This window comes from Xyrauchen texanus, chromosome 29 (genome assembly GCF_025860055.1).
Source record: "Xyrauchen texanus isolate HMW12.3.18 chromosome 29, RBS_HiC_50CHRs, whole genome shotgun sequence".
Taxonomy (NCBI): domain Eukaryota; kingdom Metazoa; phylum Chordata; class Actinopteri; order Cypriniformes; family Catostomidae; genus Xyrauchen; species Xyrauchen texanus.
In genome coordinates this window covers 30,372,729-30,398,229 of record NC_068304.1, presented here as the reverse complement: position 1 = coordinate 30,398,229, position 25,501 = coordinate 30,372,729, and the positions used below count along the sequence as shown (strand labels likewise).

The 25,501-nt window shown below is 39.1% G+C and overlaps 1 protein-coding gene across 1 annotated transcript; it reads right to left on the bottom strand.

Moving 5' to 3' along the window:
- Positions 1–977: 977 nt before the first annotated feature.
- loxl1 (lysyl oxidase-like 1) lies at positions 978–23,637 on the bottom strand. Its single transcript, XM_052097004.1, has 8 exons — positions 23,520–23,637; positions 22,194–23,285; positions 13,702–13,810; positions 13,241–13,378; positions 5,668–5,824; positions 5,210–5,305; positions 4,548–4,663; positions 978–3,779 (listed from the first exon to the last, which is right to left on the bottom strand). The coding sequence occupies exons 2-8, from the start codon at positions 23,233–23,235 to the stop codon at positions 3,773–3,775; spliced, it is 1,665 nt and encodes a 554-aa protein (XP_051952964.1). The 5' UTR covers positions 23,236–23,285; positions 23,520–23,637; the 3' UTR covers positions 978–3,772.
- Between the last annotated feature and the right edge of the window lie 1,864 nt (positions 23,638–25,501).

Here is a 25,501-nt window from a genome sequence, read left to right as displayed (position 1 = left end):
TAAAAAACTGAAACATGCTGTTTTTGAAGATAAAAAAAATAAAAAAAAATATTTGAAGAGAGAAAAAAAAAGTTTTTTTTTTGAAGAGAGAGAAAAAAAATTTTTTGAAGAGAGAAAAATGTTTAAGACTTAGGCTCAGGAAGGAACTGAGACAATTTATTTATTTTTTTTCACCTTTATTTTTTTTTCCCACAATGCGGCTCAGGGATTCCGTAGTTTTTAAACTGTACTTAATTTGAAACTGTTAAGTGTACTTGAGCTCTAGAAAGACACTAGTTTAATATTTAAGAGAGGATACCCAAAGGAATGACGTTGAGCCATATGAAGAATGCGCTGTCTGTCTCGTTATTAAACCAATCAGGTAGGAGTAAACTGGTCAAGGAAACCTCATTTGATTGGTTACTAGAAGCTTTTACCTTCATAAAACTTTCCCTAAAATATGCAGGTGAGTGTGTGCTAACTTGTAAGAAATTTGTATATTTCTCAATTGTTTTAAATAATTTTAGATCTAGGGTCTTTAACATTTTAGGGCCAGGGACCCCTTGGTGTAGAGAGACAGAGTATTTTAAGTCTGCCCTGTAAAACATGCATATAATATAGTGCCATATAATGTATTACATACTTTGTTATAATGCTTTCTGCTCAAAGCCATTACATTTATTTGTACATTACATTTAACTTAATACATTGGTGGGAGAGACAATAAAAACACTTGCTGATCACAGAACGAGGTTTTCTGTTGCTCCAAATTACATAAAACGTATTGTAGGGTCACTTATTTTTCCATTTCTAATAATAATACAATGCATTACAAATATTCGGGCTTCACACATTCCATGTTTTTAATGCTTCAAGAGTCTGTTGTCTGTGCTTTCAGTTGGTTCCAAATTTCTGTGTAAACTTATTGACAAATTCATGATTTATTTGTGAAGACATTCACACACAGGTTTGATTCACAAATGCATGCATGCACTCAGTTAGTAAATGTGGCACTTTTTTATTTAGCGTATATTTTAACAAAAAGGACTATTTAACAATAAATGACATTTAAATAGCACTTCTACTAGAAATGTTGATATACACTTTAGTATTTATTCTGATTCAGTCTGGAGTACAAAAAACAACCAACAACAACAATGATAACAACAAAACAAAGAGTTGTGTGGTCTGATGTGTGCACCTGTCATGAACCACAAAACAAGATATTATCCAAACACAGATTTACTGTCTATATATTTTCAAACAATAATAACATTAATTATTTATACACGATATAAAGGGATACAATAAAACAGAAAGTCTGTTCTGCATTTAATCTGGATCTTGTTAATGGAAACCACTATATCTTATCTTCAAAAACCAGGTGGAGTGGATTACAGAATTGCTCACTAGAGTAAGGAATCAATTTAGCTTTGTTTGAAGAGCATCATGCAAAGACATAAAAAATACACATTCCATTCACATTGATTATCTCATGACAACAATAATATTACCCCACAGAACGCTTGTTAGAACACCTGCAGCTTGGTTTTCATATATAGTTTAACTTGTCATAGTTTATAGCAGATGATTCTAGACTCTAGCATTTCTAACATTTATTAGCATATAATGTGGATTTGCAGATGTTGTAAGTTTGTCATATAGGCCCCTACTGTAGTGTACTAGGGAATATTTATTTTTACAGCAAATGCTAATTTCTCTTTCCGAGGTAGGTATGGATGGTATTAAGATTGTCAGCAACATCAAGTTATGCAATGTTAGCTTTGCAACAGTAGTATCATCTAAGTTGTACCATGCCACAGCTTGGCTGTTTATCAAACATAGACATACATCTGGATTTCTGATAAAAAGAAATATGAATTCCTGGAATGTAACACAGCAAATATTTTCTCCCACACAGTACATATGAACAGACTATGAATAAAAACAGATCAAATAAATTCATTTCTTACCTAGCTATTGGCATGCATCATTGGGTTAACTGTATAATAAAGGAAATGGTGGCCGGTGGCATCTGACCAGTATTGTCAGTCTAAAGGAATAGTTCACACACAAAATATTAATAAATATAATAATAATAATAATAATAATAAACAAATTTGTCAGTCATGTCATTTATTTTTGTCTGTGGAACACAAAATGGGAATTTTGAAAAATCTTTACACAGCTCCATTCCATACAACTACAGATCATAGTAACCATAGACCGGTGAGCTGAAAAAATAAAACAAAAGGACACAAATTCCAAAAGTTTTTAAGTTCATCGACATCTTTGGAACTATATGATGGTGATTGGAAAATTACTGCATTTTCATTTTTGGGTGAACTATTCCTTTAAGAAATAATAATGTAGATTCCACATTCCACAGTACAAAACGCATCCAAAACAAAAAGGTTTACAAGCTTCAATCATCAGCTCTTAATTTAGGTCATCTCTAACTCAGCTTGGATTGTCAGTGGACTGACATAAAGGCAACATTACAACCAAATTAAAACTGCAGCAGGTTAAGTTAAAGACTATAAGTCTCCAAGATACAAAAAGTACACTATGATAAACTCAGTGCTGCTGTCAGCTTTTGGACACAAGGTTTTTTATGCAAAGTGCCCCTGTTGGCTCATCGGCAGGCGAGTGGAGAGATGCTATATGGCAAGGCGTTTTAACACTTAATTGAGAACCCCACAACATTTGCATTTAGTTACATAAAATAACAAAATATGGCCTGAAAACATTTGTGTCTCAAATTGGCCCCACCTAGAGGTTACGTTGTAGAAATGATTCAAATGAATAGACAAGTCATGTATCAAATGATAGCCCTCATTCTCATATATATATATATATTTTGTTGCCCTAGTTTTTCTGAAATTATTTGTGGGCCATACAATTGCTTGCAATTTCTGATTGTGGGTTAAAATGATTGTACGCTTCTCGCTACGTGCTGATGCACCAAGAAAAAACACTGAAAGGTCTGTCTATTATACATTATTTAGCATTTAATGCAATTCATTATAATCATTATTTTAATTGTATTTTTTATTTATTTTTGTTTTGTTACAGGCCATTTGTTTGCTTTTCAAATAATTTCTCAAATGGCCTCATGGGCCGGGTAAAGTTGTCTTGTGGGCCTTATATGACCCTGAGGCCTGACGTTCCCCACCCCTGGTTTACTTCTTGTTTTCCACAAGACCAGAACCTGTGTCTCGTTGTGAATGCTGTTACTTCCATGGGATCAGAAGCCTATCAGAAGCCTATCACTATCAGTAGCGCCATAGGGAAAGTTTAACATGTTTCAGTTAATGCAGAAATGTCTGATGGGCAAGGCACTTCTCAGTAATTCAGGAGATAGGGTAGTTTTTAGGGTACATGAACATTCAGAAGCAGTATACCAATTTCCTGTGTGATCTTGTTGCCGATTTCATGAGGTCTTAAATGATTTAGGCTTAATTGTGGAGAGAGTGCATGTGTGTTTTAATGAAAAAATGGGGATTAATGGGTTGGCTGCATTGAAAACATATGTGTGTGTGCGTATGCGTTTGTGTTTGTGTGTGTGTGTGTGTGTGTGTGTGTGTGTGTGTCAGTACAATTGCTCATTCCTCTTTGTACAAGCTGAACCCAGGTTCACAATGTGCTCACTAGACCAGAACAGCACATAAACAGGAACAAATATAAACACAATAAACATTCACAACAACAACACCAGGAATTCCATTCACATTGCAATGGAAATGCGCTCCACTGAAGATTCGACCACACTGAGCTGCCAAGACCTGGCAAATCATGACCTACAAAACAGGAAATACAGTGAACGAATGGAGTGAAAACTATGGCATTTCAAACCCATTGAAAAATACAATGCCAAATGTCAAGCATGTAGGCTAAGTTGCAATTATGGAGCATGATCTAATGAATATTAATACTATAAAATTATTTTATGTGGTTCCTTAAATGTATTGTGGCATTTCCGAGGTGAAATGTGCACTGAGAGGCACAAAAAGCAAGTAAAATATTCTCAGAAAAACAGAAGGTTAATGATTTGTAGAGTTTTAAAAAATCAAAACCTACCTCCCTACCCTAAACCTTAAACCTAAACCTACCCAATAGTGTCTTAAGAGCAAATGTGACATGAAAAACACAATGAAAAAAAAACATGTAATTTTATGGTGCTTCTATGACACTTTTAGTTCACGTGTGTTCTGCTGATCTCTTACCCCAGTCCTTTGCATCACTAGTGCATAGATCTGTGCTATTGATGACAAATGAACAAGCTTACTATTTGGTTATGTACTGCAAATGTTAAATTGTATTGCAATAGAAGTCATGCGCTTTTGTAAAGGTGTTTTGATGTCATAAGAAAGCATGGTGTGAGAAAATTACGAATTTATGAACTGATAATCTACTTTTACTCATGATTTGTGTAAATGGGGAAAAAAAGTCTGTTGTTTTAGTGCCTCTAGTGTTCATTTCAACACAATACTTCCACAATATGTACAATGAGCCATATAAAAATACATTTGCAAAAATGTAGGTATAGTAAAGAGGTTGAAACTTACTGGGAGATTTTGCAGTTTGTGGTTTTGACAAAGCGCCCTGTGTAGTGGATATTGCACCTGACTACATTGTTGGTGAAGTCCGATTCCAGCACCAAGTACTTGGGGTTAACCTGGAGCTAAAAATATAGAACAGGACAAGATACAGGTTTGAGACATCATGCTAAATAAACCTCAGTCAGTGTTATACAAAGTTTACACTTGCATGGCATGAGATTGCATCTCAATTTAGCCTTGGAGTAAAATGAAAGGGTGACCTCCTTTAACATTCTTGCATCAGCTATTGTAGCGTCTTTCTGCGCATTGTCAGAAAGTGAGAGCATAGAATCTGCATGTAGAGACATAGGGCATGTCTTAATCTGTATTATTTATGAGCCCTGAGCATACCGTACACAACAGTAGCATACCGAACACATTGTACCAGCCCCAGAGATATTATACACTATAAAGTCGGGTGCAGCTGCATGTGTTGTGTGCACCAAAAAGCTCCTTGTGCAAAACTCCTTGTGCAAGACATATCATATATTTAATTAGATGTTGTAGATACAGGATACTCTGTGAGGGAATCTATTTAAAGGTTAATGAAAAAAGTCTCAGCAAATGCTCATATACAAGTTTCAGTGTGAACAGAGTGTAAATGGTTTGGTCTTCTTTCATAGTGTTACCTTCAGTATATAGTTTCCCGGCTGAACATCAGTGATGTCAATCCATTGGCAATCAATATCTGCATTGTATGTGTCAAAACAACCTGGGCTGAGACCCTGGGACATAAATGAATGACAACACACGGAACAATAATAAATACACTAAAAATGTATGTTAGATACAGTAATTAATGGAAATTAATATTAATTAAACAATGTAAAAATAATACAATAGGATGTTTAAATGCATGACAAATGGAAATTAATATTAAATGAACAAACTAATATTCATACATAATAATTTATTTGCATACATAAAAACACAAATAAATACATAATCATGAAACTTACAAATAAAGAAATATTTATGAATTGACCTAATTATAAAAAAAAAAATATTCGCAATAGCGAAAAGGCCTCAAAACTTGTATTCGAGTACAGAAACAGTATTGCTCATGGCAGTGAGTATGGTACTGCACCTGGGTATGTGAAGTGCAAGCGTAACGTTTCAGGTGACCAAAGTCACAGGTAGTGTCCTCCAGACAGAAGCTTGCCTTGTGTCCCTCTGCCACCTTCCGGCCAGTGCTCACCTCTAACAGGTCATAGTGACTGAACTCATCCATACTGTGGTAATGTCTTAAACAGAAAGAGCACCAATCTTAGAACTAGAATGCTTAAGCCCATTAGACATATTAATCTGACATTTCATGCATCAAAGATGAGCACAGTTTTCTTTAAGGGACATTTCACTCATTTACTCACCCTCATGTCATCCCAGATATGTATGTCTTGCATTCTACTGCAGAACACAATCAAGTATTTTTAAAAGAATATCTCAGCTGTATAGATCCATTTGATGCAAGTGAATGGTGATCAGAACTCAGAAGGTCCAAAAAGGACATAAAGGCAGCATAACAGTAATCCTTATGACTCTAGTGGTTGAATCCATAACTCCTGAAGCAATATGATAGGTGAAGGTGAGAAACAGATCAATATAAGTAATTTTTTACAATACAGTAAATGTTCACATTGGACCAGTCCCAACCAGTAGGTGGCTGAATGTTGAAGTGAAGATTTACAGTACAAAATGACTTATATGTCAAATTAATGAATTAAGTTTCTCACCCACACCTTCAGAACGTATGGATTTAACTGAAATCTTTTGGACTACTTTTATGCTGTCTTTATATCCTTTTTGGACCTTCTGAGTTCTGGTCACCATTCATTTCCATTGTGACATACAGAGCAGAGAAATCCTTCATAAAATATTTGTCTATGTTCTGCAGAAGAAAGAAAGGCACACATTTGGGATGGCATGAGTGTGAGTAAATGATGAGAGCATTTTCATTTTTGGGTGGTCTTTCCCTGTGTTGACAATCAATCAATCAATCAATCAATCAGTCTTTCTTTCTTTCTTTCTTTCTTTCAAACTGCTTCCAGTATCAATTCATATTTTAGCAGATTAGGTAAGAGCTTTTTTATACAACTGATTTTGACTCTACATGTCACACCACCTTTTCCTACCATGTTTTTGGTCTTTTGGCACATGTTTGGGAATGTTGAGCTAATAACTGAAGGACAATGGCCAGAAAAACACAGGTACTTTCCACTGACAGGTGGAGAGTTCATATTTTTCCAGAGGGATTGTAGTAAATATTTCCCATAAGCTATGTCTGTTACTGCCGGTGCCAACCATATTAAACCTATTTGATGGAGGATGACAGATATTTCAGGGCCCTGTAGCCAATTCCCAGCAGTTTAAGCAACAATATTTTTAATGACGGAGCACACACAGATGAATGCTACCCAGAGAGACCAGTGACTACATGAAACTGGGCAGGCTAATCACTTACAGGAATAAATCACCCCAAAATATAGTATGTTGTGGCCATGAGATCATTTTATCATGGTAATAACATCCTTATATAAGATTTCAAGTTTATTGATATCCCGAATGAAATTAGTTTGCACGCAGAGAAAGAATATATAGAAAAAGATATGAAAATATAAAAACACATAAAACACACTATTAATACCCCATGAAAACACGATTTAAAAGTTCAATATTTCTGAATACACTTCATTTATAATTTCACAGTCCTCTCCAAACTTCTCTACTGTCTTTTCCTTATTGAGCTCAGAATTATAATTGCTGTGGGAACAAAAGTACTTTCTGCCCTCTTGGTCCTTAACTTCAGTGACCTAAAACGGTGACCAGAGGGCATGAGTTCAAACTCTCCAGGTTGAATGACAATGATATTCACCTTCCTGATAACCTGCTTCTTAAAAATGAGGTTTGTCTGAGTCACCCAAGCAATTTTACTAGCTATTTTAACCAGTTTCTTGAGTCTGAGTTGGTTGCAAAGTTTCAATTGACCAAACCATGCTGCCATACATAAGGATAAGACCGATTCAGTTATACTCTGCTAAACATAGGCATCAATTTTCTTCAAAAGTTAAAGGAGTTATTTTTTCTCCAATAAAAGAAATGCTGCTAGACCTTCTTACAAATAACATTTGTATTTTTTCAGGAATCAGTGATGGTACCCAAATATTTGTAGTTATCTACCAGATCAACTTTCCCTCAAATGGTGGTAAGCTTAGGTAATGGCTGATGTTTTTTTTTTTTAAATCAATCACCATGTCCTTGGTTTTAGAAACATTCAGTTCAAGATATTTTGTTCCACACCAGGACACAAAATCATCCAAGATAATGCCATGTTCATCTTCCTCTTCTCTTAACAGACTAACTATGACACAAACTATGACGTCTGCAAACCAAACAATGTGTCTATTGTCATAATGCTGCTGCAATCATTTGTATACAATATATACAAAAATAGGGACAGTAAACAGCATTGTGTTGAGCATGTGGAAGATACCAGTGACTCTGATAGAGTACCATTTACAATAACAGTTAAAAATCTACTATCCACCACACAATATTCTACGGAAGCTCTGAACCACAAGGTGAAAAAATCAAATAATTCCCACAACACAATGCACCACCTCGATCCCAATCACCTGAACTCTGATCAGCCTCACCTGCAACTCGTCACCACAGCTATCACTAGACCCTTTATAAGAGACTCCATCTGAAGTATATGCTCATTTCCCTAGTGTTTGACGTTACCAAGCCTTTTACTTTCTGTCTGACTCTCTGATATTATCCTCTGCCTGTTTATTGACCACGAGATTGTCTAAAGCCTGATTATCTCCTGGCCTTCTGCCTGTACTCTCTATTGGCTTCTGCCTGACGTCTGAAGTGTTTTGTTGCCTATCTTCATTAAAACTGCCATACTGCACTTGCATCCTACTCTCCCGGTGATTTTACCTGACAATTATTTTGTAGCTGTCTTTAAAGCCTCTTGAACTAAGAACATCCTTATATCAGAGATGCAGGGTAATTTAGTTGACTTGTAAATTTAAGTAGCTCCAACTTTTACCACCTTGGTAGATGTACAGATAAATCAAAGCAGTTGAAATCAAAGCAGTCAAAGCAGTCAAAGCACTAATTAACTTAATGATAATGACAATATTTCATAATATGAAAAGGACAATTAAATAATATTTCAGTTTAATATTTAAGAGAGGAGAGATACCCAGAGGAACAATGCTGAGCCATATGAAGGACAAGTGGTCTGTCATGTTATTAAACCAATCAGGTCAGAGTAAACTGGTCAAGGAAAACCTAATTTGATTGGTTACTAGTAGCAGGAAGACCCGCCTTCCCCCTCGCGCTTGCAAAACATTTTCTGTGAGAAATTTGTGCCAAAAGTGTGAGCATAACTAAAGGAAGACTGAACAGTTTATATTGGATTATTTCTGGAAAACATTTATGGCAAACACAAGTCATTTACACATTTGCAGTAGTTTATTTTACACATACAGACTGATTCTACATGGTCAATCCGTTTTGCTGTTCATCAAATCAAATAAAATCCCTTTATTGTCACTCAACCTTATACACAAGTGCAACAGTGGGTGAAAGTCTTTGGTGTGGTTCCAAGCAACACAGCAGTAATGACAATTACAATAAACATCTGATTTACACCTAACACAATTTACACATCTTGTTACACAACACAATATACAATACACACCTAACAATATACATTATACACAAAATAAGAAGTATATACTGTATACAATAAAAATAAATTGTTGTGTTGATATTCAGCTGTCGGTTGTTTGTCAGTTGCCAGTGTGTTATTAAGTGAAGTATAAAATGTGGGTTCAGTCTGAGGCTAATAAATTGCAGTGCTGATATATTTTTGAGCGACCAAGAGTTAAAAAGTCTGATTGTGTCTCCATGGTGGTGGTGTTATTTCGCTTGAAACGAGCATAAAAAGTATTGAGCTCATCTGGGAGAGAGGCAGCGATGTTCACAGTGGAGTTTCTACCACATGCTTCTAGAGTTGGTGATGTTGAACTGTCCTTCAATCTTGTCCCTGTACTGGCGTTTGGCTGCTCTGATAGTTTTGCGGAGGGCATAAATGGCTTGTTTATGCTCCTCTGCATTCCCGGAATTAAAAGCGGAGGTCCGTGCATTAAGTGCCACAAGAACATCGCCATTAATCCATGGTTTCTGGTTAGGGTAGATCCATATTATTTTGGTCGGCACTACATTATCTTTGCACTTCCTGATGAAACACATTATGGTATCAGCGGAGACCTTGATGTCGTCATCAGAGGCGGACCGGAACGTCTCCCAGTCCACGTGATTAAAACAGTCTTGCGGTGTAGAATCTGATTTGACCGACCAGCACTAGGTCGTTCTGAGGGCTGGTGCTTCCTGTTTCAGTTTCTGCCTGTAAGCGAGCACAAGCAGAACAAAAGAGTGGTCCAATTTGCCAAATTGTGGGAAGGGAGGGATTTGTAGACATCCCGGAAGGGAGAGAAGCAATGGTCCAAAACCCGGTCCCCTCATGGGTTGAAACTGTTTTGTTGGTAGTATTTCGGTGCTATTGACTTGAAGTTGGCTTTGTTAAAGTCCCCGGTCACGCCGGCTCTCCTCCCCCTTTTCTGGCTGCATTTTAGCGGCCAGGCTGCCCAGACAAAGGTCTCCGCTGTCATGTTTATAAACAGCGGGTCAGCATTGAGGTATTTAAAGTCTAAAAAATTTGGTTTATCGTAAACAATAAGGCAGACAACATCCAAGACAAAAAATATAAGAATTGTAGATAAACCAAACAAAAAACTGCAATATTGGGTCAGAGCTCGCAGCGCAGCAGCCATACTCGGTGCCATCTTTCACCTTTTCTTTGCTTGCATATCATGGATTTCAGGTATGCAATGTTTTTGGCCATGTTTAGATGCAAAACAGTGCCAAAAGTGAAAAAAAGGAAGTCAGAAGAATACACATCAAATTAACTTTGTGTTAATACGAAATTACAGATTCATAACACATGAATTACACTTATGCAAAGCATTAAAGTATTGCTAATATTTTTTTCTTATGCTTGCAACTTGATTTATACCTTTAAAATACGTTCTGTGTGCATGACATTTATTTTTATGCTTTCAATTTGATTTACGCTTTCACAAATCTGACTCTGTGCATGCAAATCATTTAGGCACTATTTTACCTTCATATTTTTCTCTCTTTATGTGACTGTGATGATAGTTTGCCTCCTTTCTGATTCAGTCTGCAAGTTTTCAATCCAGACTCAGAATTATATTGATTTGTAGCTTCAGATATGTGAGTCTGTGTAGCATCCTGAGCATTTCTCTTGAAAACTCATTTATTAAACTTGTACTTTGTCTGGTGCTACAATGGCGCTTTAATTCTGAACTATAATAGTTGGCTGGATTAGTCTCAGTTTGAAGGACATGTGCATTGACACTTGGGAGAATTTGTATGGAAATGCCATGGTTCTTTATGCATGGTATCTTTATTGCTGCTGCTGTATGAAAAAGTGAGGGTTTATCCAAACCCATTTACTATATGAACCACTGTTTCTCCATTATTAAACAGTCTTATTTTCAATAAACTGAATGTCAGAATTTGAATGGATAAGATTAGACTATGCCTTCACCCTCAGAGTCTTGCACATGGGTGGGTGAACTGCTAATATTTGATGTAAATGGTGGAAAATGTTTTACATTGTCATTTGTGGTGCAGGTCGGGAATAAATAGATACAGGCAAACTGCGGGTCAAATAGCCAAGGCCAGTGGCGCCTGCATCTGTACAGCCATACGCACTGTACATACATGACCACTCTGACTGACATGAGAAATATACTCTCCGAATATTTAATCAATCATGAAGTGTGCCCAGTTGTTGGTGAATGAATATTTCTTTTGAGCTGATTCTTTTCAGTGAATTGACCAAACGGGTTGGCAAAATTGTCTGAATCGATTCGTGATTGAGTACAATTCATTCAAAGCACTCTCTGAATCATTTGGAGCATTTTCTCACACAGTAAAACAGAATCGGGATATTTACAGAACACAGAACAAACAGTGTTGGATACATTGGAAATTTACTTACAATCATCTGAAACAAAAGGCTGTTTTTTTGAGAGGTAACTTTGAGAAACTTCAGTTAGTGCTGTGTCATGTGAACAAGGGGCTATTTAATCCAAACGTACTTTTGTGTTCACTCGCGCTGTTTTTCAATCGTATTCCATGTAAACATTCGCTAGATGGATGTCTTTTGACAACTGCACCACATTTCACTTTGATTTTAACATCTTTCATGGTAGCGCTGCTTTTTTAGAAACCAAGTCAAGTTAAAAATAACTTCTTCAATTGATAAAAATGTGTCTCGAGACACCTGTTTTCTCTTCTGTTTGTTGTGGTGAGTTTGGCTTATTAACATTTACATTTTACATTTATGCATTTGGCAGACACTTTTATCCAAAGCAACTTACAGAGCCCTTATTACAGGGACAATCCCCCCGGAGCAACCTGGAGTTAAGTGTCTTGCTCAAGGACACAATGGTGGTGGCTGTGGGGATTGAACCAGCGTCCTTCTGATTACCAGATTACCAGTTATGTGCTACACCACTATTTAGCATGAGCACATTTATTCTGAACAGTTACTGGAAGTGCTCTAGCCAATTGTTGCAAAGAATGCTTCTCTCAAAATCTCCAGAATTTATAAATGGTTGTATTAGGAAGATCTCTGTGCGTACCCACATTTTGCAGGTGCCCATGGTCAAGGCTGTTTTTTAAAATGTCAAATAATGTTCATCTTTCTCATAATTTTTCTGTTATTGTCACCACAATGTTAGGCTACGTGCCTGTTTTTCTTAAATGCTCCAACTTAGAGTGTCCAATGTTAATTTGATTGCTTGTGTGATGTGAGCAAATAAATAATTTTCGTCTACCTGGTGTAGTAGATTTATTTTAATGAAGGTGTGGTTCGGATCACAGTCTTTATGTTTTACGGGTCGGGTCAGGTACAGAATTAAATTAGTTCTGTTGTCGGATAATGGGTCCGGTGTTATGTAATGTTCTGCGGGTGCGGGGACTCTGTTCCCGTTTCAATTTGAGCATGCATACATTATAGTTAAAAGCCTTCAGCCTCTCATTTATAAAGCTGTTTTACTGTTCTCTGAGTGCTGCCTTGGTGTCAGCATGCTATCTTAGCTACAAGTGCAAAACCTGTGCATGTGATTTGGTGTGAAAAATGGCATCTGATGGAGAGTTGAAAGTGGTAAATTTGCTTATAAATGTCCAGTTTTTCTTACCAAATGATGACTCTATTTCCAGCATGTAATAAGCAATGTAGTTACAAAAATTTGCTTGGCTATGTCGAAAACTAATTATGATATGGTGCCTAGGAAGCTAAAACCAGTGACTTTAGATCTACCTTCACTATAAAACGCTGACTGTGATGTCATTGACTTTGATTTAGCTCATTTCATTATCTGGTCCTCAGACAACATTTTAGATTCTTTGCAAAATAATAGAAGGCATAGTAGCATTTTTTATGTGATGTATTGTTAGGTCACAATATAAACAGATAGAAGCAAAAAGTAGAAAGTAGTACAAAATGTAGATATAGCTAAAAGAGCTAAAGCGACCCCTGATCTTGAACTTACTGGTGACAGCTGTGCCACTCCCAGGTGTGTCGAGGTCGGTTGGGCATGAAATCAGCCGTCCCTTGGTTCTTCACTCTCTGAGGGAACCGCAGAAGAACCCTGACATTATTGCCTGTGGTGTCATCGCTGTAGGCCGAGCTGGAGAGAGAAAGAAAGTTTAACAAGATTCTGAAGCAAAGAGTAATGGAAAGTTTTGTATGAAATGAGCTCATAACAGCACCCTGGAATTTCTATGACGCACACCACCCATATTCTTACACTTAGGATTTGCTATTTTCTCCAGAAACAACTCTTTTCCTTCTTTTCGTTTGTGTACACTGATATTGGCTGGAGTGATGTAAGCAATTCTGAAAGTGTTGTGCAAAAAGTGAGTGCAATTTGATGTAACCTACTGCTGGCCAAACTTTATTTGGGCATTTAAAAAACAGAGGAATAGAGGACTTAGTGTTGACAATTCTCACCTGGCCAAACATTTCTCCTCTGCTGCACAGCGCAAGGAGTACATGTGGGCTCTTTGAATGTATGTAGAAGCTTGGACATAGTTTGGGTCAGGAACCAGGTCAGGCAAACCTACAGACAAAAAACAAAAACTGAACAAATGCTGAAGTGCACACACTGAAATTAATCTCAGGGGTGTACAAACTTTTCAAGACATGGTGCCCTTGGTGGATGGAGAGATGGAGCAGGGGTACCCTGTTGCAATTTAGGCATGTAATTACATGCTTATGGTATCATATTAATGTTTTTGAGTACTTTGTTGTGTTTGCCATTCAAATTATATTTTTTTATATATAGAGTTACATACTTGTACATTCAATTTGAATATTTCTTAATAGGATACATTTCAATGTGGGAGGGACAATTAAACATTTAGCTGAAATTTAGCTTGGTTGATGTTAACATCATTAATGCATATTTAAAAAATGTCTAGGACTGCAACAACTAATCGATAAAATCGTTAATTAGCAAAAATGGAAATCATCGACAATGAATTTCATTATGATTCGTTGGATATTTGTGGTAAGCATGAAGAAGCCCCGTCAGTGACGTCACTGAAAACAAAAACAATAGAGATAAACAAGCATACAGTTTAATGTGGAGTGGTTGCTGCATCACTTGTGCTGTTTGATGCGTGAGAGCTGTTTCTCTCCAGTGCAGCACTTACATTTTACTGCTATTTAATGTAAACATGAATTCAAAATCAGTCATGAATTTTGCTAAACTGTTTTTCTTACCACAAGCGAGTCTCAGTTAAACTCTAATGGGCAAGAGCATCTGTGTCAATCAAACCAATCACATTGGAGAAAGTGAGCGCAATCGTTTAGATTAAACCGCCCAGTGTCATACCATGATTTCAGTTTCAATGTAATCAGATGTGCAGCTTTCATGGATATCAGACTGAAGTCTCAGCAGTCAAGGTGTGCCGGTTTTTAAAGTGTACAGTTAGCACAGGGATGGGTCTTTTAAGTGCGAGAGTGAATTTCCAAAGGGTTTACAGATGATTGTACATTATTAAACTGTATGTAATGTTGAATATAATGTATAATAATGTTAAGGGTCCTGATATTTGAAAGTCCTCCTGATAATGCTATATGTAATGATTTCAATAGTAAACTTATACTATGGCAAACACTATTTTACTGGATAAACATACACCATTTTTTTTTAAAAGAATAGTTTAGAAATATGTAATCAGTGAAAATACTATTTTAAAAACTATAATATTAAAATACTTAAATGTATGTACTCAGTGACAGTGTACAGTATGTATCTAGCATAATGTATTTTTCAGCTGGGTGGAATTCTTAACATTTCTATTCTAGTTTCACTATTGCCCTCAGCTGGGCTGTTTGTTTTTGTCCCACTTCATGCCCTATGAACATTTTATTCTTTAATGATGAGCATGTTTTTGTTAAGTTAAAGTACAAGTAAAGTAACTATTTTGCAGATGTCCTACAAGTAATAATATTAATAAATTCAAACTTAACTTTTCATGATTCAGGCTTTGTTCAAAGTTTTGTGAGAGTATAGAATTGTGAATTCAGTAATGTAAAACAAAACAAAAACCTTTATCATTTCAGCTTTCTTTTAAATCATATTTTAATAAAATACAGGAAATAAAATGTCATTTTTAATTGTTAGTTGCAGCCTTTTTCCCAAGCAGGAGTTGGAGATCAAACAAAAAATGGTTGACCCCCTGCACTGCCATAGACCCCATGTTGAAGACCCCTCTCTCAGAAAACACTTTCCTGGGAATTTTTTAATTTGTTTTGATGTTCTGAAGTTTAATACTTTTAAAGAAAAAATATATGGAAATGGTTGTGTCCAAGTAAGCATGCCTTTGAAACTAGACACAAGAGAAGAAAAGGTTTTTGATGAGGTAACACTGAAGCCTCGGAGTATAATAGATCAAGTGTTTTTTCTTATCTTGTTTCAAGGTTATGCAAAATAAGTTTATTCTACCAGAGTAAAGAACAAAGTATGGCATATAGCTGCAAGCAGTAGATGAGGGACAGGTGACAGAAAAAAAAGAAAATGATCTCACTTCCCTGCTGGATCAAAATTGGGCCTATGACCAACTCTGTTAGAAAACAGAAAATAATTAAATATAAAAAACAGAGCTAGGTTTGACAGCTAATGTTCCTAAAACTTTCAGCCAAGCAGTATAAGACCAATGGAACAACTCATTGCCTTCAGTTACAGTTAAATAATGCAGCCTGGCTGTCAGAATCTTAATATAATTTATATAATAAAATTGTAGTCTAATCTAAGACTTCAAATGGCCTTATTTTGGCATTAACATTTATTCAAAGACAAGGCTACAGCATTCAGTTTTGTTTATGTGATTTCCTACTTTGCATGCACTGGCTTTCAGTAAGAAGAGAGTCTTTCATAACAACATTAAAGAGACCAGATTTAATCTCCATTATGCTGAAGGCATGCTTAGAATTTAGAACAATTTAGTCTTTAAATCATCATGGCTCTGGTCAGTCTCCTAGTTGCAGACATGCTAGCACCATTCCTCCACTCCACCGATATACTAGTTTCCAGTGAGTGCTTTTGCATCTCCATCTCTGTGTACACATCCGATTTGCCAGCTTTGTCCCAGACAGACTTAAATGGCTCACAAAGTTTCCTGGGTCAGCTTTTGTAAACAGTGTAAAGAGTGTGAAAGATTGTGGTTCTCCAGTGGTATGTTCATCAGAGAGTCAGCACTTTTCTCTACAAAATTGGCTGCCTGCATGACACCTAGATTACATATAAGCCAAACAAGAATGGATTTGCACATGCACATGATGCTGGAGATTAGTGTTTTTGCAAAAACAGTTCCAAGTCAGTACTGAAATTCCAACTTTTCATCTATTATACATTCCTTGTATGAAACATTTATCAAATTCAAATTGGAATTTATTCAAATCTGGCAGTGAGTTGTGTTAAGTAGACATTGATTAATTGTGTTTTTGGTCATTAACATTTGTAAGTTGAGGTGTTTATTTAAAAAAAATATTTGCTCTTGGTATTGAGTTTTAATATTATGTAAGTAGTCTCTGTGACAGCAAATATGGGAGACAAGACCATGTGTGTTAATTATAATTAACACTTCATGCTGTACAGTTTCACAATTAACAGTTCTAATGCATTTTTTAAGACTTTTTATTATGCCCTGGTTACTTTCGTAACCTCCGTTCCCTGATAGAGGGAACGAGATGATGTGTTGATGTAGTGACACTAGGGGTCGCCCTTGGGAGCCCCAAACACCTCTGATCTTTGAGAAAAGGCCAATGGGAATTGGCGAGTGGAATTTGCATGTCATTCCCATTGACACTGGTATAAAAAGAGTTGGCTTGCAACCACTCATTCAGGTTTTGTGCTGAGGAGCCGAGACAGGGTCCCGGCCATTTCAGCAGGCAGTTCAGTGTTGTGGCAGGAGTGACACGACATCTCATTCCCTCCATCGGGAACAGAGGTTACGAAAGAAACCAGGACGTTCCCTATCTGTCACTCACTCAACGTTGTGTTGATGTAGTGACACTAGGGGTCCCTATATGAAACGCCATAACTAGCTGAACTGTGCTACGTGGACTGGTGGTGCGAGACGGGCAAACCATTGCATGCCTCGTAGCCAGCGTGGGGGGGGGGCATTCCCAAGGGAAAAACACCGTGGGAGGTCCTACCCAGAGGGGATTGAGCTCTACAAACACGGTGACCGGTGGCAGGAAGACGCGGGTTTATCAACGGTGGAATCACACAGGGTTAAAAACAGGCAACCAGCGCATTTGGAGCACCTACCACAGTACAGGTAGGAGTGATAGTGTCTACTACCGTGGGCAGGGCGGAACCAGAGGTGCCACATTGGGGGGGCTCAAGCCCCGAGCTCGTGGCCATCCTGAGTCGGGAGACATCAAAGCACTTACCTGGCTCTGGGAACCCACCATAGGACTGGTCAGTGACAGGGGAGGAGGGGATCCGTCCTCGCAATCCATCACAACCACCCGGGCGTGGGTGTGTTTTTGCCATAACTGGGAGCGCAGCAGCAGGTGACCCCCCTCCGCAGCACCGAACCTGCTGTAAATGTGTGGTGTCTGGCGATCATGACAACGACCCAGGGATTGAGGAAACCGGTCATTTTCTTAGAATGGTACCACAGCCCCTCGAGCATGTGGCAAAATTAGAAGAAAAGATTCTCCTCCCAGCACTTAACCAGGGTATGGAGTGGACTTCTTATCAGCTCCAAGTCTGCAGCGGGTCTCCACGTCCCTTGTTCACCTGTCTCAGGGGCGCTTAGAAGCCTCCCTTGGGTTCTTGGCTGCGGGCCGTGAGATGGGGGTGTCGGCACAGGTGCACCCAACCACCTTATCCACAGGGGGATGCCCCTGGTGATGAGAAGACAGGGTGCAGGATCTTGATCCATGCTGGGGCAGGATATGTAGAATAGCCTCCATTTGCTTCTTAACCGCAGAGAACTGCTGGGCAAAGTCCTCGATGGTGTCGCTGAATAGGCTAACCTGGGAGATGGGGGAATACTGGAACTGTACCTTGTCAGCCTCCCTCATCTCGAACAAATTGAACCATAGGTGGCGCTCCTGGACCACCAGGGTGGACCTCACCTGCTCAAGAGTCTGCGTCGTGGCCTTCGTCAGTTGATCGGTTGCCAAGCGCAGCTCCTGCATCATTCCCGGGTCAGAACTACCCTTATGCAGTTCTCTTTGTGCCTTAGCTTGGTGCATCTGCAGGAAAGCCATGGCGTGCAGGGTGGAGGTGGCCTGTCCAGTGGCACTGTAAGCATTAGACACCAGTTATGACGTAAACCTTCAAGCCCTGGATGGGAGTCTCGGCACAGGTGCACCCAACCGTCTTATCCACCTGGAAAATCGTAGAGTACCCCCTGGCAGCCCCACCATCGAGGGTAGTGAGAGAGGAGGAGCTCAGAGATTGGGCCCGGGCTGTAATAGGTGCCCCCCCCATGACCTTGTGAGCTCGTCATGCAGCGCCCAAGCACGTGAGACAGTGATCGTGGTCATTAGAAGTGGAGAGGTATTGACTGCAACCAGGAATTACACATAGATGGAAAGGCATCTTTAAAAAGACACCGTCACTCTTTTAGAGAAAATATACTCTTTTATTTGCAAGAATTTATAATCTTTTAGACTTTTGAAGCGCCCAGGGGCGTTCTCTGCATTCAACCGGTGCACGAGTGGGAGAAACTGCTGTAATGCGGCGTAAATCCAACAGCATGCAGAGGTGAATGGACCGGCAGAGGAATTCAGCTTTCTGAAACACAACTTCTCGACCCACGAAGAAAAAAATCTGAATGAGTGGTTGTGAGCCAGCTCCTTTTATACCGGTATGTCCGGGGGAGTGGCATGCAAATTCCACTCGCCAACTCCCATTGGCCTTTTTTCAAAGATCAGAAGTATTTGGGGCTCCCAAGAGTGACCCCTAGTGTCACTACATCGATACAACATTGCGTAAGTGACAGATAGGGACTTTTGCTAACCAATGAGAGAGGATTGTTACCATGAAGTAATGAGTAATTAAAGGCTAAGCTAAAAAGACCACACTAAACAATCAGATACAGGTATTTCAAATATATCCTATTGAAAACATCCTCAAATCTGATTCTATGTTCAAAAAATATAGGACCACTCTGGGATTTAAGATTGGATTACACTACACAAATTTAACCACAATTTAAACCCTGATTATAATTTTGGCTGAGCCTGTGGTACTTGTCTGCGCTAGTCTGCTACATTCTGCAGATTTTGGGCTTGTCTAAGAAGACTCTGAGGTGTCTAAGAAAGTCACATGTTATATGATTGGTACAGTCTCTGATTTCTTTCCCTCTGACTATGATTCCGTCTATTCAGAGGATTTCAAACATGTTTGATACATATATTTTTGATCTGGCTGTCCACAATTACAATGGAAATCTCATAGTATAATATGCTCCACGTCAAATGTCTGAAATCATACAAATGTGCAGTAATGGAAATAGAGTGCCTCCACTCATGTGGAGCTTAACTTTGAACACCATCCACCTCCAACTTGTCCCCAAGTCTCTAGAGACCATACTGGCCTTCTCTTCCCACCCAAGACCACAACCAAATGTACTTGTCCTGTGTCTTTTGCGACTCTGAGCACAGAGTAGCATCACCAACAACAGCAGCAGCTCGTATACATATCCATACAGTACATCTGTCATGTGGCTCCTAGAATGGGGGGTGCATGATTCCACTTGAGTTTGTGATTGTATAGGAGTATCGAATAGTGTGTGATCCCCAGTCATTTGGTGTGTGATGCACAATTTTTCACTGTAGCAATTTTCAAAGTCTACATTTGTGATGCCTAGAATCGTAAAATCTGTTCAGATTTTAAAAGTGATGTAGTGCAATCCATTCTTTAAATTGATGTCATTTTTAGATTGCTATTTTGAGACTTAATCTCACGAATGCATGTTTCCACAGGCTAGAGATCAGATTTAAACTCTTTCATGTTGGTAAATGCATAACTTCTTTGAGTCTTTTATTGCTTAATGTACATTTTTTGTGTAGATTATGTGTAACTTCCATTGAATTGAGTTTACACCCCTCTGCCTTATGATTGTATTTTGTGAACCAAAGTGGTGAGTCATGCTTGAAGCTAGAGACAAATATCATTTCACATTGCAAAATGAGCCTGCACACTTGGCAATGACCAGCAATGTCTCAGAGACTCTGATGCTCTCACTTTATATCCACCCACAGACTGCCTCACACCCATCCGCACATATGCACACTTTTATTTAGGACTGTTTTCTGAGGCAGTGGACCCCATGTGTGTTGGGACTTTCCATTTCCCCACTTCACAAACTTATGATGGAGTAACTCCCCCCCCACACCTTTTATAGCAAATACTGTGATCATTCACCCCTTAGCCCCTGCAGTGCACTCATCACCAAAATCAGAACCAAATCTCCAAACAATGACAGCTCTTTGTGCAGAATCAGTATCACCAAAACCAGAACCAAATCTCCAAACAATGACAGCTCTTTGTGCAGAATCAGTATCACCAAAACCAGAAACAAATCTCCAAACAATGACAGCTCTTTGTGCAGAATCAGTACCCATAGGCACTACACACATGCCAACTACAACATGCTCATACACCCACGCACACATTTCACAACACCTGGTTTCAATAACCCAGGCTCTGAGAAGATGAACTTGCAACTCTGTTGATTGTAAATTAAAACACAATGGAAAGGGGGATGGAAATCATTGATTCTGGGGTGAACTGATGTTAGACCATATCTATTTTTACAGACTGCCTATGATTTCAATGAAATACACCAAAAATCTGCTTCAAAGTAATGCCCATTATCAACTGCATAATAAAATAGCTTTCTAATAATTTTTGTTTAGTTTGAGTCCCGAGAGTTTCACGTTTGTCATACCCAAAGGGGTTGTAGCTGCCAGGAAACACAAAAAGATGGCAGGATAACAAATTTTTTTAGATGTCTCTCTTTTTTCCTCACTTCCGCTCCTTTAGAGAAAGAGAATTTGAAATGAGCTCCACAAGTGCACCCATTTCCCAAAATCTCCAGCTGTGCAAGAGCTCAAGTACCTACAAAGTAAACCATAAGGTAACTGAGACATATTTAAAATTAGCAAACACTGAATCATCGACTTCTGGGACTTAGGGCATGAGAAATAATCAAAAACAATCCGCAAAGAAAGCTCTCTGGTGTGAGTCTTACCCAATGTGCAAACCATATTGGGTGGGGGGTGGGGATCAGAATAAATGATTTGTTGTGTTTTGAATGGTGCATTGAATACAGATTTCTCGATTTGATTTGGTTATGATTCACAAGCTCTCAATTCAATTCTGATTAATTTGGATATACTTCTGATACAATGTCCATTTTGCTTACACATGAAAGATATTCTTTATCAGCTAATGCTACCATCTTAGTAATACAGGGAATCTAACTTGGTACAGTACAAAAATTAAAATTTTATAAATGAACAGCATGGCCCAAACTATGCAGATAAACTGCAGTATATTAAACAGATGTAATAATCAACACAAACAAAACTGAAGTAAACATTTAACTGAAGGTAAAAGGTCTATATTGGGATTTTGGAATCAATATCAGGATCGTTCATATAAAGATCACGATTAATTAAAAAAATCTATATATTTACCCAGCCCTATCAGCCAGCATTACCAGAGGAAAACTATATTGGTTGACCAGCTTCAAATTGTGTTTGTGAACAGCATGGCTATGTTGGTCCACCTGCTAGACCAGCATGAAACCAGGACTTACCAGTTTAACCCAACCTAGACCAGCATGTGAATTGCATGTGGGACAAGCTGCTTTTTTCTGCAGGGTAATTTGACATCTACAAAGAGATTTTAAATCCTTTAGTACAATATGTTTTACAAGTAGGTGTGACATGGAAATGCACCATACCTCTTTGCTGCGGACGATAAACACTCCCTACGTTGATGCTGGGGCTCTCTGCATTGTTGGAGACAAGGGGGTTTCGCGGAGGTGGTTGCATGAATGGAGGCTGTGGCTGGGGTCTTCCAAAGGGTGGAAACTGCTCATACTGGGGGCTTTGCACTGCAGGCTGGTATGCTGCTAACCCCAAGTTGGTCGATGCACCATTAGAGACAGGTACTGCAGCATCACCAGCATCTCGAGAGTCCTCGCTGTACAGATTGTGTGTGTATCTGTGGTCCAGTCCATCTGTGAATGGTGGCTGTGCAGGTTGGGCTGGACTGGCTGGGTATTGCTGAGCATAAGGGGGATAGTAGCGATACCTCTCATCAGGTGCTGGACCCCCTCCATTAGAGCTTCCTCCTCCAATACTGCCAGTAGAGTAACCACCCCTCCCATACCCTCCTCCATTGAAGCCACCACCAGTGCCTGTGGAATACCCCATTCCACGGAAGGGAGGTTCATATGACCTGTCCAAACCGGAGTCATGGGGAGAACCATAAGAAGGCTGTTGAGGTAGTGGGTACTGTGGATAAGACTGGATGTTGAAGGATGAAGAAGAGGATGATGATGAGGAGGATGAGCCAGAGGATGGTCTAAAACGAGAGCTGGGAATTGACTGGAAGCGACTTGTTTCACCTGTCCCTGCAGTACCTTGACGCCAGTTGTCCGGCACCTGACCGAATCCAAAAGGATGTCTGGCTTGGCCTCTGACAGTTTCGGAGCTTCCTCTAGAAGGTGCTTGCCTGCGTACATTCCCGCCCTGTGATCTACGGTTGGGAGCATCAGCTAGAAACACTCTGTGGTTCCTGTCTCGTTCCTGAGCCCGAGCAGGGAGGTATTCAGTCCCACTGTTAAGAAGACTGTATACACGGCCATTATTCTCCCATTGGATCATCTGTCTCCAGGGGTTTGAGTCCTCAGTCTGGGTTTGTTGCTGAGACTGGGACTGACCGCCTACAATTCCAAGAATGACCCCAACCCACCATGTGATGAAAACAACTGGCAACATCTTGACAAGGCTTGCATGGAAAACTCCTATTCAAGAATTCCCAGTGACTTCTGCAAGTTAAAAAGGATAGGGAAGTGATGAAACATACAACTTTGTCCTTGATTCCAGCAGGTAAAATATGGAATACAGATAAACTACAGTGTCCATGTGTGAATCAGACTACATGCAGTAAAGAAACTTTGTCCATGGTTTAGATTGTTGTCCAGGCATAGCTGTGAGGAAGCTAGATTATTTCTAGAGGCCCCAGAGCAGGCAGCAGTATGAAAAATCTCCCTTTTTCTTACAATCCAAATGTTGAGTTGTTGTCAGTGGACTGAGCACTGCTTTCACGCTCTCTCCAGAGATGACTGCCTGTTGCTCTCCTCTGCACTTTTCTGTTTGCCTCTCTTCACTGCTTACAATGGTCTCTGAAAAAAGAAAAATGGTTCGCCCTCCCTCTCTTTCTCTCTCTCTCACACACACTCAATCTAACATGCTCTTTTTTTCAAAGTGAGATCCCACATGGTCCAAGTGCTAGAGCTGTTTCCTAAACTACAGCAAAGCCTGGTATTTGCTCAGGCTTTCAGTGTCAACATCACCATCTATGAAGGCACTTGAATATCTATCATGCCTGTGTTGACTTCCTTTGATTAATCTGAACAAGCAGGGATGTCTGGTGCATGACACGGGTTCACCCACCCTGGTGCTCTGAGAGTTGTGCCTTTGTCTCATGTTTTTCCAAACACAATTTTTTGCACGCATCATCATTACACTGTGCAGATGAGAGGATATTTATACAGCAGGATGATTGGAATTTCAAGTTATGCTTATGATAGGGTGGTCGAAAAAAAGTCTGCAGTGTATGGAACAAGCAGTTTCATTTAAAAGCAAAATACTTTCCAGAAAACAAAAGAACGCAGGCAAATTTTAATCAGATTGCAAACAATTTAAATAATAATACAGCTTTATTTCAATGTGCAGAGGGTAGATATCTCTGCCTGGCTCTTTCTACAGGGTCTGAACACTTTTTTACATTTCAGGAACAGAATCTCTATTGGCTTCTAGCCACAGCAGTTCCTGTTGAAGAGGCCAATTTAGCCAATTTTTGCGGTGGCAGCCCCTAGACTTTGGAATGAGCTTCCATTGGTCATAAAATCATCTCCGTCTCTATTCTCTTTCCAGGGTGCCTTAAAAACGTATTTATTTTCCCTAGCTTTTAATTAATTGCATTATAATTTGTACTAGGTTGATTTGATCTTATTCTTGTTTTATAGGTTTTAAATGTTTTTTGCATTCTTAAGCTGTATTAATGTGATTTTATTTATTTTTTATTACTCCATGTACAGCACTTTGGTACCCAGTGTGGTTTTTGAAAGTGCTTTATAAATAAAATTGAGTTGAGTTGAGCCAGTATTATTATCCACACTGGTCCAGGCTGTTTTATTGCTAATTCAGCTAGTGAGCCAGAATGGCCATACTGTTCACCAGAGGCATGTTGCATGAAGCCAGTTTCCATTACTACCAAGGTAAGTTTAAGTTTAGTTTGAGCAAACTCAGATTTTTCGGCTCAAGATGGTGGGTCGGTTTTTACCGGTGTTCAGCGCCATAGCAACTTATGCTACTCGGCTAACCTGTTCCGCAACAGGTTTTATTCTGGGATCGCAAACTGATACTGAACAAATTAGCTGTGAGTTAAGTGACATCTCATGGGGCGGCTGTGGCTCAGGTGGTAGAGCGGGTCGGCTGCTAATCGCAGGGTTGGCTTTTTGATTCCCGGCCCACACGACTCCACATGCCGAAGTGTCCTTGGGCAAGACAGTGAACCCCAAGTTGCTCACAATGGCAGGCTAGCACCTTGCATGGCAGCTCTGCCACCATTGGTGTTTGAGTGTGTGTGTGAATGGGTGATTGGGACACAGTGTAAAGCGCTTTGGTAACCTCTAAGGTTAAAAAAAGTGCTATATAAGTGCAGACCATTTACCATCCCTTATGCAATTAAGTCATCCCCCACCTTGGATCTCTCGTGTCGACTCTCTCCAAGCTTCACCCATTGGCTCACCATTGAACTAAGGATCAAACTCTTGAGTTGACAAAGAAAGTTTGTACCAAGCATTTTGAGATTGCTGAACCCGATATAAAACAGTTTGACTCCATCTCCTTTTGTCAACTGGAAACTTACTCTGAAACTCTAATTTTATTCAACTAGCTTCGCACAACAGGCCACAGGACACTTCGATTTTTAGGCTTGTTTATAAGCATGCTTTTTCTGTTGAAGCCAGTGACCTTG

What these genes read in the sequence shown, in the direction of transcription:
- loxl1 (XM_052097004.1), bottom strand. Translation starts at nt 23,235, where the DNA reads ATGTTGCCAGTTGTTTTCATCACATGGTGGGTTGGGGTCATTCTTGGA. An exon ending in GAGGAGAAATGTTTGGCCAG is followed by an intron (nt 13,379 to 13,701) that starts GTGAGAATTGTC and finishes TTCTCTCTCCAG; the next exon opens with CTCGGCCTACAGCGATGACA. An exon ending in CGGGAAACTATATACTGAAG is followed by an intron (nt 4,664 to 5,209) that starts GTAACACTATGA and finishes CTATATTTTTAG; the next exon opens with CTCCAGGTTAACCCCAAGTA.